Source organism: Theropithecus gelada, chromosome 2 (genome assembly GCF_003255815.1).
Source record: "Theropithecus gelada isolate Dixy chromosome 2, Tgel_1.0, whole genome shotgun sequence".
Taxonomy (NCBI): domain Eukaryota; kingdom Metazoa; phylum Chordata; class Mammalia; order Primates; family Cercopithecidae; genus Theropithecus; species Theropithecus gelada.
In genome coordinates this window covers 193,169,395-193,187,605 of record NC_037669.1, presented here as the reverse complement: position 1 = coordinate 193,187,605, position 18,211 = coordinate 193,169,395, and the positions used below count along the sequence as shown (strand labels likewise).

Here is an 18,211-nt window from a genome sequence, read left to right as displayed (position 1 = left end):
CAAAACAAAAATCAAAATGAACAAAATCAAGAAACGTTTATGTATTACCTGCCTAGAGAAAGACAAGAATTAAAAGTTTTAACTATAAAGTCAAAACACCACTCTTTAAAATGACTAAAACATAGAGACCAGTGTTTACTTTGTTCACCACTTTATTCTTCAACTAGTAATTCCGTTAATTATAATGAAGGTTTTCATCATGATAACGAGAAATGCAAACTTCTACAGTTTTTCCCTTTTGGTAAAGTTCTAATGCCATAGATTTTACTAAACTTAATGAATCACAAAATAATGTTGTTTGAGTGGAACTTACTCCTGACTCAAACATACTATAGAGGAAAAAAATTGTAAGATAATCTAAAGTTGAACACTGGATATCTCACGATATTACAGAATTACTGCTAATTTTTAAGGGTATAATAATGACATGGTGATAGTATTTAAAAAAATAAAAAAGCCTTTATCTTTTAAATATAAATCCCAGAGTATGTATTAATGAAACAATGAATTCTGAGATTTGCTTCAAAATAATTCAGATATGGGATCTAGAGGAAAGAACACTGGCCATCTGTTGATAATTACTGAAATAAGCTAATGAATACAAAGAGGCTCAATAAACTACTTCAACTTTGAATATGCTTAAAATTTTCCACAATAAATAGGTAAAAAAAAAAAAAAAGTGGGTTGCCAATAAAAAACTAAAGAAACCACATTTTGTTTTTTACTATCAGGCAATCATGTAGCAAAAAATTAAAGGGAAAAACGTTTTTTTTTTTCTGTTTTTTTTGTTTTTGTTTTTTTTTGAGACAGGTTACTCTGTCACCCAGGCTGAAATGCAGTGGTGCAATCTTGGCTCACTACTCCCTCCACCTGCCAGGCTCAAGCAATCCTCCCACCTCAGCCTCCCAAGTAGCTGGGACTACAGGCACAAACCACTACACCCGGCCAAAAGAAAATTTAAAAATAAACTAATTTACCGCCCCTAAAAAGCAAGCAGAGGTGTCTGTGTGACATGCAATGGCTTAGGTGGATCGTAAATTTACAGCAATGACACTGCACAGATAGCGTGTAGCTTGACTTTAAAAATTGTGGCCATGGCAGACACTATCAGGCTCCTATTGAATTTCATTCTCCTCTGATTTCCTTACTTACAGAACCCTAATTAAGTTTATAAAACATGTTCAACTAAAAAATTCATTTTACTAATTTCTCTTGTAGCTAGAAAATAGTATTGAGCAATAGCAGTACTTATCGAAAAATTACAGAATTAAATGCTTATATTAGAAGAGAGAAAGGCATCAAATTAATGACCTAAGCTTCCCCACCTTAAAAAAAAAAGAGCATACATCCAGGAAAAGAAAATAAAATTAAGCCCAAAGAAAACATAAATTAATAAATGACCTAGAAAGCAAATACAATAGAGAAAAACAAAAAACAAAAACACCACCAAAATCCCAAAGGCAATTGTTGTTGTTGTTGTTTTTAAGAGACAGAGTCTCACTGCTGCCCAAAGACTGGAGTGCAGTGGCCTCACAGGCATGATCATAGCACAGCACATTCCGGAACTCCTGGGCTCAAGCAAGATTCCTGCCAAGCAGATGGGACTACAGGCACATGCCACACCCCCGCTGGTTCCTTGAGATCAATAAAACTACTAAGCCTCTAGCCGGACTGTCGGGGAAAAAAGGGAAGCCAAAAATTACCAAAAACAGAATTAAGAGAGGGGACAACTATAATCTCTATAGTCATTAATGGCATCACAGGGACTATAATGAACTCGTCAATATAGTAAAATGAACAAATCCCTAGAAAGATACAGCTTGCTAAAGCTTATCCAAGAAGAAACAGATAACCAAGTAGTCAGGTATCCACCAATCAGACTGAATTTGTAGTTTAAAACTTTCCACAAAAAAAACCTCTAGGCCCATGTCGCTTCACTGGTAAATATCATCAAACATCAAGGAAAAAATAATACCAATTCTACAGACACTACTGCAGATAACAGAAGAGGAAGAAACACTTCTCAATTTATTGTGAGGTCAGCATTAACATGCCACCAAAAGCAGAGCATGACATTATGAAGCATTCCATGGAAGAGAGGAAACAACAACAACAAAGCGCCCAAAAAACTGTAAATCAAGCAGGACTGCCTGAGGTCAACAAAATTTCTATACTATCCCTAAGGGCTCTTCCTTAAATAGGCACTTTATTATAGGTGATAACTGAAGGAAGTGTTCCTCACATCTTCTCAAACTATTTTTAGGCGGGGCATGGTATGGTGGTTCATGCTTATAATCCCAGCACTTTGGGAGGCCAAGGCAGGAGAATGGCTTGAGCTTAGGAGTTTCAGATCAGGCTGAGCAACATAGCGAGATCCTGCCTCCACAAAAATAAAAAATTAGCCAGGCAAGATGGTGCACACCCGTAGTCCTAGCTACTCAGGAGGCGGAGGCAAGAAGATCGACTGAGCCCAGGAGTTCAAGGCTAGCAAGTTTTGTTTTTTTTTTTTCCCATGTTCTCTCAAGGTTGCAAGGACTACAGTGAGTTAATATTATGCCATTGCAGTCCAGCCTGGGCAACAGTGTGAGACCACATCTCAAAAAACACAATACAATACAGTACAACACAACACAACACAATAAAAATTTTGCTGGGTGTGGTGCTCACGCCCAGAATCCCAACACTTTGGGAGGCTGAGGCAGGAGGACTGCTTGAGGCCAGTTTGAGGCCAGCCTGGACAACATATGGAGACCTCCGTCTCTACAAAAATTTAAAAACTTAGCTGGCATGGTGATGCGCATCTGTGGTCCCAGCTACTTAGGAGGCTGAGGTGGAAGGATCGCCTGAGCCCAAGAGGGGGAGGCTGCAGTGAGCCATAATCACACCACTGCACTGCTGCTTGAGAAACAGAACGCGATCCTGTCTAAAGAAAACACAGGCCGGGCGAGCTGCTCACGCCTGTAATCCCAGCACTTTGGGAGGCCGAGGAAGGCGGATCACTTGAAGTCAGGAGTTCGAGACCAGCCTACCCGACAAGGCGAAACCCCGTCTCTACTAAAAATACAAAAATTAGCCGGATGCGGTGGTGCATGTCTATAATCCCAGCTACTTGGGAGGCCAAGACAGGAGAATTGCTTGAACCCGGAAGGCGGAGGTTGCAGTGAGCCGAGATCACACCACTGCCCTCTAGCCCTAGTGACAGAACAAGACTCCGGCTCAAAAAAAAAAAAAAAAAAAAAACCCAATAAAACAAAACTATTTTTATCCCTACAGCTATCAAACCCAAATAGCCATGAAAACCTATGTGAGATTGCTGTATCTTTGCAAGTTCAGTCTCTTATTTGTAACTAATCTTGATACCAATTATCAAACATGTCTACCTAGTAATAGTACATTCTAGAAATTAAGTATAGAAATAAATTCTAGGAGGGACAGAGAGCCAGGCCCTAAAACTATATTAACCAATAATAACGCTCAACTATACCACGAGAGTTGTTCCAACAAAAACGAAAAACACCACTTCCAGCCGGCTATGGTGGCGTGTACCTGTAGTCCTAGCTACTCGGGCAGTTGAGGTGAGAAGACTGCTTCAGCCCAGGAGTTCCAGGACAGCCTGGGCAAAATAGCAAGATCCCATCTCCAGAACAAAACACAAAACACACAAAAACCCATCACTCGCACTGCTGTTTAGACCTGGCTATCAGAAGCCCTCCCAGAGCTGTCCCTAAGGAAGTAGATCCCTCTACCACTGGGCTTGCCAGATCAGTCCTCCTGCTCAACCTATTCACATTGCTTCCCTCTAAATCCAGATCTGGGGGCATCTGCCTGCACTCTAGCTGCAAGACAGACTGGGAGGAGTATGAGTATCATGATTTCACCAAGAAGATGGAACTCTCAAATGGGAAATTGAGGAGGATATCTAAGATGCTATAGCCACAAGGACAGTTGTCCACTAGTTCGATTATCATTACCATCTTAACATCAAACATTTTATGTAAGATGCTTATGACCAATTACATTTATTTTCCCATCACCACCTCCTAATTATACTTACTGAACGGGCACATTTTTTGGGGGGACTGCTAGAAAGTCCATCCAGTTGTCCATGTTCACCCAGAAATCCCGTCACTTGGTCCAAGAAAGAAGATACATCTAACTGGTGCCATTCTACTAGCTTCTGACCTAAAGATTAAAACCAGGATATATAAATATAATATCTATAATCTTTCTGAACATTCTCATTAAGTATCTCTTTCAGCATATGCATAATTAAAGTGTACTGTAAAGACACATCCCCTCCACCAGCTTATGCTATATACTGTCTTCATAACCTAGAAGTCACATCAATTATACTCACCTAACAGATTCCCACCCATCATGATAGAGCAACTATCTTATCTGCTGCTATCACTTACTGCCATTTAGGAAGAAGAGATTCAGAGAAAGCAATATTATATAAAACACAATTAATTAATAAAACCAGCTCCACCCTCTGCTTCTTGGGTGGGATCACAACTAGTATCTGGGCAATCTTAACATTTTAATGATTATTAAAAAAACTTTAAAAAATTCCTTTAAAAAGGTAAGATGAATATATCAGTTATTCTTCAAAAGAACAGAACTGCACAAACCTAAAATACTACCATCTCCCAATGTTGCCAGAAAAAGATGTCTTAACTACATACATCAATAGATGTTTAAATAATATAAAGGGGAAAAAAAACAGGAAACCTTCACCTAAATTACTATAATTCTGAAAACAGATCCAGTCAAATATTAAAGATCAATTGAGATAACTGAAAGACAAGTGATAGGTTAAAAGTTGCACGCTGATATAAATCTTACCTGTCCGTGGGTCCAATATGGAAACATAGGGGAAATCCCCTAACTTATAAAACTGTATGTATCTCTGACCTTCCTCACTGTCATGATAAACCTGTTAAATCATTGATATAAAAAAAAAAGTCAGCCTCTAAGAAAAGAACCAACTATAACCTTGTTATATACCAACATCAATTAGCTCTCCAAATACACCTCTGGCATATGTATTAAGATCTCACTCCTACACTAAAGAGATAATGAAGGTCATCTGGTTCGAACTCCTTCAACTTCCTACTTTTAGCACCCTCTGGAAATTTACCATAAACATATCAATCCATTCCTCTTCCTTTCCCAGTTCAGATGAGGTATTCTTCTTCCTGCTCAAGTTATCTGTCAACCTATGTCATTCATAACTCTCAACCATATACATCTTAATAAATCACAATGTATTAAGATTATGGGCCGGTCGTGGAGGCTCACACCTGTAATCCCAGCACTTTGGGAGGCCGAGGCGAGTGGATCACAGGTCAGGAGATCGAGACCATCCTGGCCAACATGTGAAACCCCCATCTCTACTAAAATACAAAAAGTTAGCTGGGCATGGTGATGCGTGCCTGTAGTCCCAACTACTCAGGAGACTGAGGCAGGGGAATTGCTTAAACCTGGGAGACAGAGACTGCAGCAAGCCGAGATCGCGGCACTGCACTCTAGCCCAGCGACAATGCAAGACTCTGTCTCAAAAAAAAAAAAAAAAAAAAAAGATTATGGCTCTGCATGGTGGCTCGCACCTATAACCCTAGCACTTTGTGGGGCAGAGGCAGAGGACAGCTCGAGGACAGGAGTTTGAGACCAGCCTGGGCAACATAGCAAAACCCCATCTCTACAAGAAGTTTGTTTTTGTTTTTAAATTAGCCAGGTTTCATGGTGTGCACCTATAGTCCCAGCAACTCAGGAGACTGAGGTGGGAAGATCCCTTGAGCCTATAGGGGTTAGAGGCTGCAGTGAGCTATGACTGCACCACTGTATTCCAGCCTGGGTGACAGAGCAAGACCCTATTTATAGAAAGAAAGAAGAAAGAAAGAAAGAAAGAGAGAAAGAGAGAAAGAGAGAGAGAGGGAGAGAGAAAGAGAGAGAGGGAGAGAAAGAGAGAAAGAGAGAAAGACAAAGAAAAAAGAAAGAAAGAAAGAAAGAAAGAAAGAAAGAAAGAAAGAAAGAAAGAAAGAAAGAAAGAAAGAAAGAAAGAAAGAAAAAAGGATTATAAGCTCTAGAGTTCAGCACTGTGCTAAACAATGAGCTGCTTGATCAATATTTGTTGAATAAAATACAAGGAATTTTACCATTAAAATTACATTAAATTTAGGGGCCTGTAAAATATACACAGGCAAATTAATAACATTAATAGCATATCTTACAGTAGGGGAAAAAATTAAGTTCATTTGTAAGTTTTTATTTTCTATAACTTTCCACAAAATAAAAAAATTGAGCTGGCACGGTGATTCATGCTTGTAATCCCAGCACTTTGGGAAGCCAAGGGAAGCAGATGGCTTGGGCCCAGGAGTTCGAGACAAGCCTGGGCAATATGGCAGGACCCCATCTCTACAAAAAAAAAAAAAAAAACCATTATATGGGCATGGTGGTGCATGTTTGTGGTCCCAACTACTCAAGAAACTGAGGTGGGAAGATCATTTGAGCCCAGGAAGTCAAGGCTAAGCCATGTTCATGCCACTGCATTGCAGCCTGGGTGACAGAGCAAAACCTTGTCTCACAGTAGGGGAAAAATGATACAAGGTCTCTAACCTTATCTCATTAGCTAGGAAGACTAAAGTGACATGTCTAAGAACACAGAATTAAAAAGTATCAAACCCAAGCTAAAATCTAAGTCTTAGCCAAATGCTTCCAATGACCTCAAGATCTTCTATACCTGCACTGTCTCACACAGCAACCACTACCCAGAAGTGGCTACTGAAGCACCTGAAATTTGGCTACTCCAAATAGAGAAGGGATGTAAGTATAAATACAAACCATATCTTGAAGACTTAACACCAAATAAAAGCAAATCATCTCATTATTTTTGTACTAGTTATACAGGTATATTGATTTAACGAAATATATTATTTAAATTAATTTTGCCTATTTTTATTAATCTTTTTTTTTTTTTTTTTTTTTTTTTGAGACGGAGTCTCGCTCTGTCACCCAGGCTGGAGTGCAGTGGCCGGATCTCAGCTCACTGCAGCCTCCGCCTCCCGTGTTTACGCCATTCTCCTGCCTCAGCCTCCCGAGTAGCTGGGACTACAGGCGCCCGCCACCTCGCCCGGCTAATTTTTGTATTTTTAGTAGAGACGGGGTTTCACCGTGTTGGCCAGGCTGGTCTCGAATTCCTGACCTCAGGTGATCCGCCGGCCTCAGCCTCCCAAAGTGCTAGGATTACAGGCGCAAGCTACTGCCCCAGCCGGTTTTACCTTTTTTTAAATGTCTTAATTCATTATAACCCAATTCCTTTCCCTCAACATCCCACACTACAAAAGTAAAATTCTACAAAACTTCTGATTAACTCTCCTTCTCACCTGCCAGAAAATGAAATGTTCCCGGATAATATTCTTCACAGCTTCGTTGCTCCACACGTCGCGGTTGAGGCACTGACAGGCAAAGTCTTGCACATTTTGAATGTTTATCATCAGCCACTTATTTTGCATCTGGCCACACTCTTTGGCCTGCAAAAGTAAAGTTACACATTTGTTAGAAATAATTTCTACTTGGTGACAGATGTTTCCATAGTTGTTCAGAGGTTGTCTTTCACTAAAAATACTAAGTTTTTGCCCAGATATAACATCTAGAGTTTTCAGTATTTATATATTCTATATATTTACTTTGCATATGCATGTATAACTATACTGTCCATTTCAAGCACTTCTCAAATTTAAATTAACTCATTTCTCTTTTATCCAGTTATCTGTTATAATGGCTGATCTTTTTCTTTCTTTCTTTCTTTTTTTTCTTGAGACAAAGTCTAACTCTATTGCCCAGGCTGGAGTGCAGTGGTGCAGTCTTAGCTCACCGCAACCTCCACCTCCTGAGTTCAAGTGATTCTCCTGCTTCAGCCTCCTAAGTAGTTGGGATTAAAGGCGTGCCCCAACATGCCTGGCTAATTTTTGTATTTTTAGTAGAGACGGGATATCAACATGTTGGCCAGGCTGGTCTCAAACTTCTGACCTCAAATGACCCGTCCACCTTGGCCTCCCAAAGTGCTGGAATTACAGGTGTGACCCACCATGCCCGGTAATGGCTGAATTTTTAAAGTATGTTTAAACATCTTTACCCGAAAAGGATTCAACAAACTTAAGATCAAGTCACATAATTTTATTCTCTTGCAACCTCCATCAACAAAATTTTTTTTTTTTTTTTTTTTGAGACGTGTTTCGCTCTTGTTGCCCAGGTTGGAGCACAATGGCACGGTCTCAGCTCACTGCAACCTCCACCTACTAGGTTCAAGTGATTTTCCTGCCTTAGCCTACCGAGTAGCTGGGATTACACGTCTGTGCTACCATGCCTAATTTTTTATATATTTTTAGTAGAGAGACGGGGTTTCACCATGTTGGCCAGGCTGATCTCGAACTCCTGACCTCAGGTGAGGCACCCATCTCAGCCTCCCAAAGTGCTGGGATTACAGGCGTGAGCCACTGTGCCCAGCCAAATATACTTCTTTTTAATGAAAGCAATTGGTGTGCATATTTTATTTTGTTTTCTTCAGCATCATTTCTAGAACATTTTTAAACATCATATTAATCTTAATTATTAGGCATATTTGCTATATTGGAGAATCACCCTAAACATTTTAGTGAAAACTGCTGAGAGTTTTTTCTCTTAAGAGTTGTCTTCCTAGGAGCAGATTTCAAAAATTGGGATTACAAGGTCAAAGAATGTTTGAGAATGATCCCCAAACAACTCTACGATTCATACCACAAATATCAATATATCAATCATTAGTGTGTGCCTTTTGCCTGTCAGTCCCTTGTCAGCATAAAGACCCATGAAATGCTGCTGAGTGGAAAACAATGGCAGAAAAGCAAATGAGCAAATAAATGCTGCCTCAAATCTCTGCCAAGGAAAGAACAGTGACACGAAACCACAGTTTTGGAATAACTTTATCCTAGAACAATATTCTTCTCCAAATCAGTGTGACATGGGAAAATCTTACGAATCAATGAATTTGGTGTAATAACAATCCAAGAACACACTGGATATCATTTTGTGGGTATTGAAAAATGTCAGACGGAGAATATCTTCTGTTTTAAGAAAGTTAACATCATCTCACAAATAGCATTTTTTGTATGAATCCCCCAGAATAAATTATTTTCTTTTTTTGTTGTTTACACTTTTTGTAGAGATGGGGGTTTCACTATGTTGGCCAGGCTGGTTTGGAACACCTAACCTCAAATGATCCTCCTGCCTTGGCCTCCAAAAGTCCTGGGATTACAGGTGTCAGTCACCCCACTCAGCCCCAGAATATATGATCTTCTAATATTTGCTTACTGATTCCATGGGTGAAAACCCAAGGTCTAAAAAGAAATATCCTTATATTGAGCCAGGAAGCTGCATTTAACTGGTCAAAGGCTTATTTTAAAATATACAAATATAATAATTTCTTGCTTATAGGAAGTAATATTTCCATTTACTTCCTTATAGGACAAAGATTTAAAAAGTGAATGATAAATGAATAATTAAGCTGCTTTAACTACAGAAACAGTATTTGAAAATAAACGGGAAAATGACCATACATTCTAGAGACAGACTAGAGAGCATATATTCCTATAACAGGGTAAATTTACAGAAGTCTGCCCCAAAAACACTGACAAGAAAAAAATGTACAAAACTGAAAATGAATAAAAGTCCAGAGTTTAAAATGGAAGAGTCTTTTTTTGTGTGTGTGCTTTTAAAATTTGTTTACTCACATTCATGCTTTCATTAGCTCAGATTTATTCAACAAATACTGAGTACTCATCATGTTTCAGATACAGTTAGAGATACTGAAGTTATAGCAGTTCTAAAACATAAAAATTCCTGCCTTCATGAAGCTTCCAACGGGGGAGAAACCTAATACTAGCAAAAGAAACTTGGAAATGATACTAACCACACTGAAGATACTGTTAAAAAGTTGTTACTGCTAAAAGGAAGGGTCCAAAGATACAATTTTCAAACAAAACAACAATATTGGGAGGGAATAAAAGAGTCTTGAATAGGCCGGGTGCAGTGGCTCACACCTGTAATCCCACCACTTTGGGAGGCCGAGGCAGGTGGATCACCTGAGGTCAGGAGTTCAAGACCGGCCTGACCAACATGGTGAAATCCCGTTTCTACTAAAAATACAAAAATTAGCCAGACGTGGTGGTGGGCGCCTGTGATCCCAGCTTCTCAGGAGGCTGAGGCAGGAGAATTGCTTGAACCTGGGCAGCAGAGATTGCAGTAAGCCGAGATCGTGCCATTGTACTCCAGCCTGGGCAACAGAGTGAGACTCTGCCTCAAAAAAAAAAAAAAAAAAAAGAAGAAGAAGAAGAAGAAAGAAAGAAAAGAAAAGAAAAGAAAAGAGTCTTGAATAAGTCTAGAGAGCTCAAGTACAACACGAGGACTATACTTAATAATAATGTCTTATACACTGACAATGTGCTCAGAGTAGGTTATTAGGTGCTCTTACCACACACACACAGGTAAAAAGACAATTATGGAAGGTAAGGACAGGTTACTTTGCTTGACTGTAGTAATCATTTTACTATTCTTCATGTTATACATCTTAAATATGTACAGTAGGCTGGAGCAGTGGCTCACACCTATAATCCCACTGCCTTGGGAGGCCAAGACATGAGGATTGCTTAAGGCAAGGAGTTCGAGACCACCCTGGGCAACACAGTAAGACCCCATCTCTAAAAAGATTTAAAATAATTAAATGCATACAATTTAAAAAGAGAGAGTCTTAAAAAAAAATCTAAGCATACCAATGATGTGAGTCAAGGACTGGAGGTGAGAATGGGCCACGAGAAAAACGATCTCCTCAGGGAAGATTATCATGAAAGAAGATTCTGGAATCCTTGGAATGATTAGGCTGTTCTGAATCAACATTTCAAAGCCATTACACTGGAGACCCCAGAGTAAAACAGTGGGAGACCAACATCTCCCCCAGTACCAGTCAGATCAGGAAGGCATGATAAATAAGGGTTTAGGCCGGGCGCGGGGGCTCACGCCTGCAATCCCAACACTTTGGGAGGCCGAGGTGGGCCGATCATTTGAGCCCAAGAGTTCCAGACCAGCCTGGCCAACACGGCGAAACCTCATCTCTACTAACAACACTAAAATTAGACGAGGGTGGAGGTGCGTGCCTGTAATCCCATCTACTTGGGTAGCTGAGGCACAAGAATTGCTTGAATCAGAGGTTGCAGTGAGCTGGGATCATGCCACTGCACTCCAGCCCGGGCAACAGGCAAGACTGCCTCAAAAAAAGAAACGAAAATGTACGATTTGAACAAATTTAGTATGTTTCAGTAAATATATATACATAAAGTCAAGAAGAAAATATATTAAAATATACACGGTACTTTTTTATGGAAATGGAAATTACAATTTCATTTTTCCTTATTCATTTTATAAATTTCAATGATTTGTCTAATTTGAATAAAATTAAATGTAAACAATATATAAGTTTAATCAGAAAAATGTCATATATTGCCAGGCGCGGTGGCTCACTCCTGTAATCCCAGCACTTTGGGAGGCCGAGGTGGGTGGATCACCTGAGGTCAGGAGTTTGACACCAGCTTGACCAATATGGTGAAACCCTGTCTCTACTAAAATCACAAAAATTAGCTGGGAGTGGTGGTGTGTGCCTGTAGTCGCAGCTACTCGGGAGGGTGAGGCAGGAGAATCGCTTGAACCCAGGAGGCGGAGGTTGCAGTGAGTCGAGATCACGCCACTGCACTCCTGCCTGGGTGACAGAGCAAGACTCTGTCAAAAAAGAAAAAGAAAAAGAAAAAAAAAATTAGTTACTAAGTAGGCTCTTCTTCACATTTTTGGCTACATATTTTAACTTGCATTTATACTAAATACTTTTGAAATTAACAAAATACTCTTAGGGCTAGGTGCACATGTAATGGGATACCAATTTAAAATGTGGGGTTTTTTTTCTCTCATGAAATTAGAAATATTGGCCGGGTTCCGTGGCTCACACCGGTAATCCCAGAACTCTGGGAGGCCAAGGCCGGTTGACCATTGGAGCTCAGGAGTTCAAGACCAACCTGGGCAACATGGCAAAACCTCATCTCTACAAAAAATACAAAATTTAGCCAGGCATGGTGGCACGTGCCCATAATCCCAACTACTTGGGGGGCTGAGGTGGGCAGATCACTTGAGCCCAGAAGTTGGGGCTGCAGTGAGCTTAGATCGTGAGGGAGGGAGGGAGGGAGGATTACAGAAATTATTCTGATTCTTTCTGCACAATATTCTTTCTGGCATAATCACGATTTCATCAAGGCTAATTGAACTGTTTTAGGCCCTGTGGGTGGACACATAACAGTCAAGAAAACGAAGTCCCTGTGTTCACACAGCTTACAGGATGGTGGGGAAAGAAAACAAAGGAAACGTTCCCTTGCCCAAGTCAGACCATTTGGCCTCAGTGTTTGGCTCACTCAGCTGGTTTTCTTGACTGTGCCAGCTCTTTCCAACATCAGTATGTCCACACTGTATTATCTACTCTTCCCTCAGACCTCCCCACCGTTCGTATTCCCTCGCTTCACTAAGGTTTCTATTCATATCTCATCCTTTCAGAAATCTTCTCTAATCTTCCTAATACAGTCCTTTCTCCTCACAATTACAAACACATGTGGAACCTATGAAATCAACCTGGCTTTCAATTTAGCTGTAAGAAGACACAGAATTTGGCAACATGGACACATCTACTTGCAAAGGACACTACAAATTTCCAGATGCTTAACTCAATTCAGACCACACACATAAAATGGCCCTGAACAAACAAAAACCAGCCCCCCGCTCTCCTTCCCTTATTGTATTTTATTCTCCTTCTTTTTCTTTTGAGACAGGGTCTCACTGTGTTGCTGAGGGTGGAGGGCAATGGCACCACCACAGCTCACTGCAGCCTCAGCCTCCTGGGCTCAAGCGATCCTCTCACCTCAGCCTCCTGAATAGCTGGGACCACAGGTCTGCACCCACCATGTCCAGCTGATTTTTTTCTATTTTTTTGTAGAGACAGGGTTCCACCATATTGCCCAGGCTGCTCTTGAACTCCTGGGCTCAAGTGATCTACTCCCTTCAGCCTCCCACCAAACTGCTAGGATTGGTACAGGCATGAGTCACTGCGTCCTGGCATATTTTATTCTTTCTTTATTTATTTATTTATTTTTTTTTTTGAGACGGAGTCTCGCTCTGACGCCCAGGCTGGAGTGCAGTGGCCGGATCTCAGCTCACTGCAAGCTCTGCCTCCCGGGTTCACGCCATTCTCCTGCCTCAGCCTCCCAAGTAGCTGGGACTATAGGCGCCCACCACCTCGCCCGGCTATTTTTTGTATTTTTTTTTTTTTTTTTTTTTGAGACGGAGTCTCGCTTTGTCGCCCAGGCTGGAGTGCAGTGGCCAGATCTCAGCTCACTGCAAGCTCCGCCTCCCGGGTTTACACCATTCTCCTGCCTCAGCCTCCCCAGTAGCTGGGACTACAGGCGCCCGCCACTTCGCCCGGTTAGTTTTTTGTATTTTTAGTAGAGACGGGGTTTCATCGTGTTAGCCAGGATGGTCTCGATCTCCTGACCTCGTGATCCGCCCGTCTCGGCCTCCCAAAGTGCTGGGATTACAGGCTTGAGCCACCGCGCCCGGCCTAAATATTTTTTGTATTTTTTAGTAGAGACGGGGTTTCACCGGGTTAGCCAGGATGGTCTCGATCTCCTGACCTCGTGATTCGCCCGTCTCGGCCTCCCAAAGTGCTGGGATTACAGGCTTGAGCCACCGCGCCCGGCATATTTTATTCTTTCTCCAAGCAACTACTATAACTTGAAATGAATGTCACACTCTCTCTCCATCAAAGATACACATATGTATTCACGGTTATTATATATGTGTTTGTATATGTTGGTTTTACATTGTTTATAGTCTGTTTCTCCTACTAGATTATAAACGCTACAATGGCAAGGGTTTTATATAATTTACCACTATCTCCCTGTGGCAGAAACTGCTTATCGGTACCAAATAACCCATTCTCCCCTTGTCCCTCTTACTTATAAAACCTCCAATTTTTAACTAAGCATCTGGATTTCCTAGTATCCCTTGCAAATGGGTGTAGCTATGCTGCCAAATTATAGTAGATGGAATGTAATCGAAATGCTGCGTACATACGTTGTTCCTTTAAAGGGAAATGTGTACCTTATCAGCGCTTCCCTCTTCCATGCTGTTTATTTTTTTTAAGTGAAAGTAAGTTTAAGAAAGTAAAGGAATAAACCATGGCTATTCCAGAGGCAGAGCAGCCCAAGGGCTGCTGGTTGCCAATTTTTATGTTTATTTCTTGATTATATGCTAATCAAGGAGTGGATTACTTATGAGTTTTCCAGGAAAAGGTTGGGCAGTTCCAGGAACTGAGGGCTCCCCCCCTTTTTAGAGGATATAGGGCAACTTCCTGATGTTGCCATGGCATTTGTAAACTTCCAGAGCGCTGGTGGGAGTGGAGCAGTGAGCATGACCAGGTCACTCTCATTGCCATGTTGGTTTTGGTGGATTTTAGCCGACTTCTTTACTGCAACACGTTTCATCAGCACTGTCTTCGTGATCAGTTTCTTGTGCTGACCTCCTATCTCATCCCATGAGTTAGAATGTCTAACCGTCTGGGAATGCAGCCCACTAGGTCTCAGCCTTATTTTACCGAGCCCCTATTCAAAATGGAGTCGCTGGCCAGGCACGGTGGCTCAAGCCTGTAATCCCAGCACTTTGGGAGGCCAAGACGGGCGGATCATGAGGTCAGGAGATCAAGACCATCCTGGCTAACACGGTGAAACCCCGTCTCTACTAAAAAATACAAAAAACTAGCTGGGCGAGGTGGCGGGCGCCTGTAGTCCCAGCTACACGGGAGGCTGAGGCAGGAGAACGGCGTGAACCCGGGAGGCGGAGCTTGCAGTGAGCTGAGATCTGGCCACTGCACTCCAGCCCGGGCGACAGAACAAGACTCCGTCTCAAAAAAATAAAAAAAAATGGAGTCACTCTGTTTTAAATGCTTCTGACAATTCCTCCCTCCCTTTAAGAGAACCCTTAATCCTAAGGGTTGCAGAGGGAGAAAGATTCATCTTCTGTAACTTCTTCATGCTTAACAGGGATGATGATATTCCTGCCTATTAGACCTCTTGCATTCAGAATAGACAGAACCTCAGTCTGAAAGCATCTGTATGGCGAGCACCATTTGTAACTCGAGTCCCAACAGAAGGTGGCATCAAAGTTAGCCTTTGGGTTGGGGATTTCCTCAGTACTGACCCTTCTGTGGTTGCCAGAACGATGTTACCAGAAAGGGGTCCAGACCCAGATCCCAAGACAGGGTTCTTGGACCTAGCACAGGAAAGAATTCAGGGCGAGTCTATAAAGTGAAAGCAGGTTTATTAAGAATGTGAAGGAATGAAGAACGGTTACTCCATAGGCAGAGCAGCCTTCCATGCTGTTTAGTAAGCAAATATGGTGGTAAGCCAACTTGAATCATGCAGACAAGGGAAAGCAAGACAGAAAAAATTCTGCAGCTCTGATCACTTCACAGAGCGAGTCCTGCTGACGGTCTGGACTCCACCTGCTGAAGCTCTGAAGCTGCTGTTTATGGTGGGACATTCCAAGACGGCCGCACAGGAACAGCTCCATCTGCAGCTCCCGGCATGATCAACGCAGAGACGGATGACTTCTGCATTTCCAACGGAGGTACCTGGTTCACCTCACTGGGACTGGTTAGCCAGTGGGTGCAGCCCACAGAGGGCGAGCTGAAGCAGGGCAGGGCATCATCTCACCAGGGAAGCACAGGGGGTTGGAGGATTTCCCTTTCCTAGCCAAGGGAAGCCGTGACAGACTTCCTGGAAAAACGGGGCACTCCCCCCAAACACTGCGCTTTTCCCAAGGTCTTAGCAAGCGGCAGACAAGGTGATTCTCTCCCGTGCCTGGCTCAGTGGGCCGCACTCCCCCCAAACACTGTGCTTTTCCCAAGGTTTTAGCAAGCGGCAGACAAGTGATTCTCTCCCGTGCCTGGCTCAGTGGGTCCCACGCCCACGGAGCCTTGCTCACTGCTAGCGTGGCAGTCTGCAAGGAGGAGGCCTGGCTGGGGGAGGGGCGTCCGCCATTGCTGAGGTTTGAACAGGTAAACAAAGTGGCTGGGAAGCTCCAACTGGGCAGAGCTTAGCAAGGCCTACTGCCCCTAAACTCCACCTCTGTGGGCAGGGCATAGCAGAACAAAAGGCAGCAGACAACTTCTGCAGACTTCAACGTCCCTGTCTGACAGCTCTGAAGAGAGCAGTGGTTCTCCCAGCATGACATTTGAGTGCTGAGAAAGGACAGACTGCCTCCTCAAGTGGGTCCCTGACCCTCATGTAGCCTAACTGGGAGACACCTCCCAGTAGGGGCCAACAGACACGTCATATAGGCGGCTGCCCCTCTGGGACGAAGCTTCCAGAGGAAGGATCAGGCAGCAGTATTTGCTGTTCTGCAGCCTACACTAGTGATACCCAGGCAAACAGGGTCTGGAGTGGACCTCCAGCAAACTCCAACAGACCTACAGCTCAAGGACCTGTTAAAAGGAAAACTAACAAACAGAAAGGAACAGCATCAACATCAAAAAAAAGGTCATGTACACCAAAACCCCATCTGTAGGTCACCAACATCAAAGACCAAAGGTAGATAAAACCACAAAGATGAGGAGAAGCCAGAGCAGAAAAGCTGAAAATTCTAAAAACCAGAGCACCTCTTCTCCTCCAAAGGATCGCAGCTCCTCGCCAGCAACAGAACAAAGCTGGACGGAGAATGACTTTGACAAGTTGACAGAAGTAGGCTTCAGAAGGTTGGTTATAACTTCTCCGAGCTAAAGGAGGATGTTCGGACCCATTGCAAGGAAGCTAAAAACCTTGAAAAAAGATTAGACGAATGGCTAACTAGAATAAACAGTGTAGAGAAGACCTTAAGTGACCTGATGGAGCTGAAAACCATGGCATGAGAATTTCGTGACGCATGCATAAGCTTCAATAGCTGATTTGATCAAGTGGAAGAAAGGGTATCAGTGATTGAAGATCAAATTACTGAAATAAAGCGAGGAGACAAGGTTAGAGAAAAAAGTAAAAAGAAACAAACAAAGCCTCCAAGAAATATGAGACTATGTGAAAAGACCAAATCTACGTTTGATTGGTGTACCTGAAAGTGATGGGGAGAATGGAATCGAGTTGGAAAACACTCTTCAGGATATTATCCAGGAGAACTTCCCCAACTTAGGAAGGCAGGCCAACATTCAATTTCAGGAAACACAGAGACCACTACATAGATACTCCTCGAGAAGAGCAACCCCAAAACACATCAACTGTCAGATTCACCAAGATTGAAATGAAGGAAAAAGTGTTAAGGGCAGCCAGAGAGAAAGGTCAAGTTACCCACAAAGGGAAGCCCATCAGACTAACAGCAGATCTCTCAGCAGAAACCCTACAAGCCAGAAGAGAGTGGGGGCCAATATTCAACATTCTTTTTTTTTTTTTTTTTTTTTTTGAGGCGGAGTCTCGCTCTGTCGCCCAGGCTGGAGTGCAGTGGCGCGATCTCGGCTCACTGCAAGCTCCGCCTCCCGGGTTCCCGCCATTCTCCTGCCTCAGCCTCCCGAGTAGCTGGGACTACAGGCGCCGCCACCACGCCCGGCTAATTTTTTGTATTTTTAGTAGAGACGGGGTTTCACTGTGTTAGCCAGGATGGTCTCGATCTCCTGACCTCATGATCCGCCCGTCTCGGCCTCCCAAAGTGCTGGGATTACAGGCTTGAGCCACCGCGCCCGGCCCCAACATTCTTAAAGAAAAGAATTTTCAACCCAAAATTTCATATCCAGCCAAACTAAGCTTCATAAGTGAAGGAGAAATAAAATCCGTTACAGACAAGCAAATGCTGAAATTTTGTCACCACCAAGCCTGCCCTACAAGAGCTCCTAAAGGAAGCACTAATGCATCAACTAACGAGCAAAATAACCAGCTAACGTCATAATGACAGGATCATATTCACACACAACAACTTTAACCTTAAATGTAAATGGGCTAAAGGCCCCAATTAAAAGACACAGACTGGCAAATTGGATAGAGTCAAGACCCATCAGTGTGCTGTATTCAGGAGACCCATCTCACGTGCAAAGACGCAAACAGGCTCAAAA

At 42.5% G+C, this 18,211-nt stretch overlaps 1 protein-coding gene across 2 annotated transcripts in view; it reads right to left on the bottom strand.

Moving 5' to 3' along the window:
* The window catches only part of UBXN7 (UBX domain protein 7), a 78,707-nt gene that overhangs the window by 11,519 nt on the left and 48,977 nt on the right, over positions 1–18,211 (bottom strand). For both annotated transcript variants that reach the window (XM_025377442.1, XM_025377443.1), the window contains 3 exons: positions 7,386–7,532; positions 4,846–4,936; positions 4,055–4,182 (listed from right to left, as the gene is read on the bottom strand). In XM_025377442.1, coding sequence (XP_025233227.1) covers positions 4,055–4,182; positions 4,846–4,936; positions 7,386–7,532 — 366 coding nt within the window. The remainder of the gene's footprint in view (positions 1–4,054; positions 4,183–4,845; positions 4,937–7,385; positions 7,533–18,211) is intronic.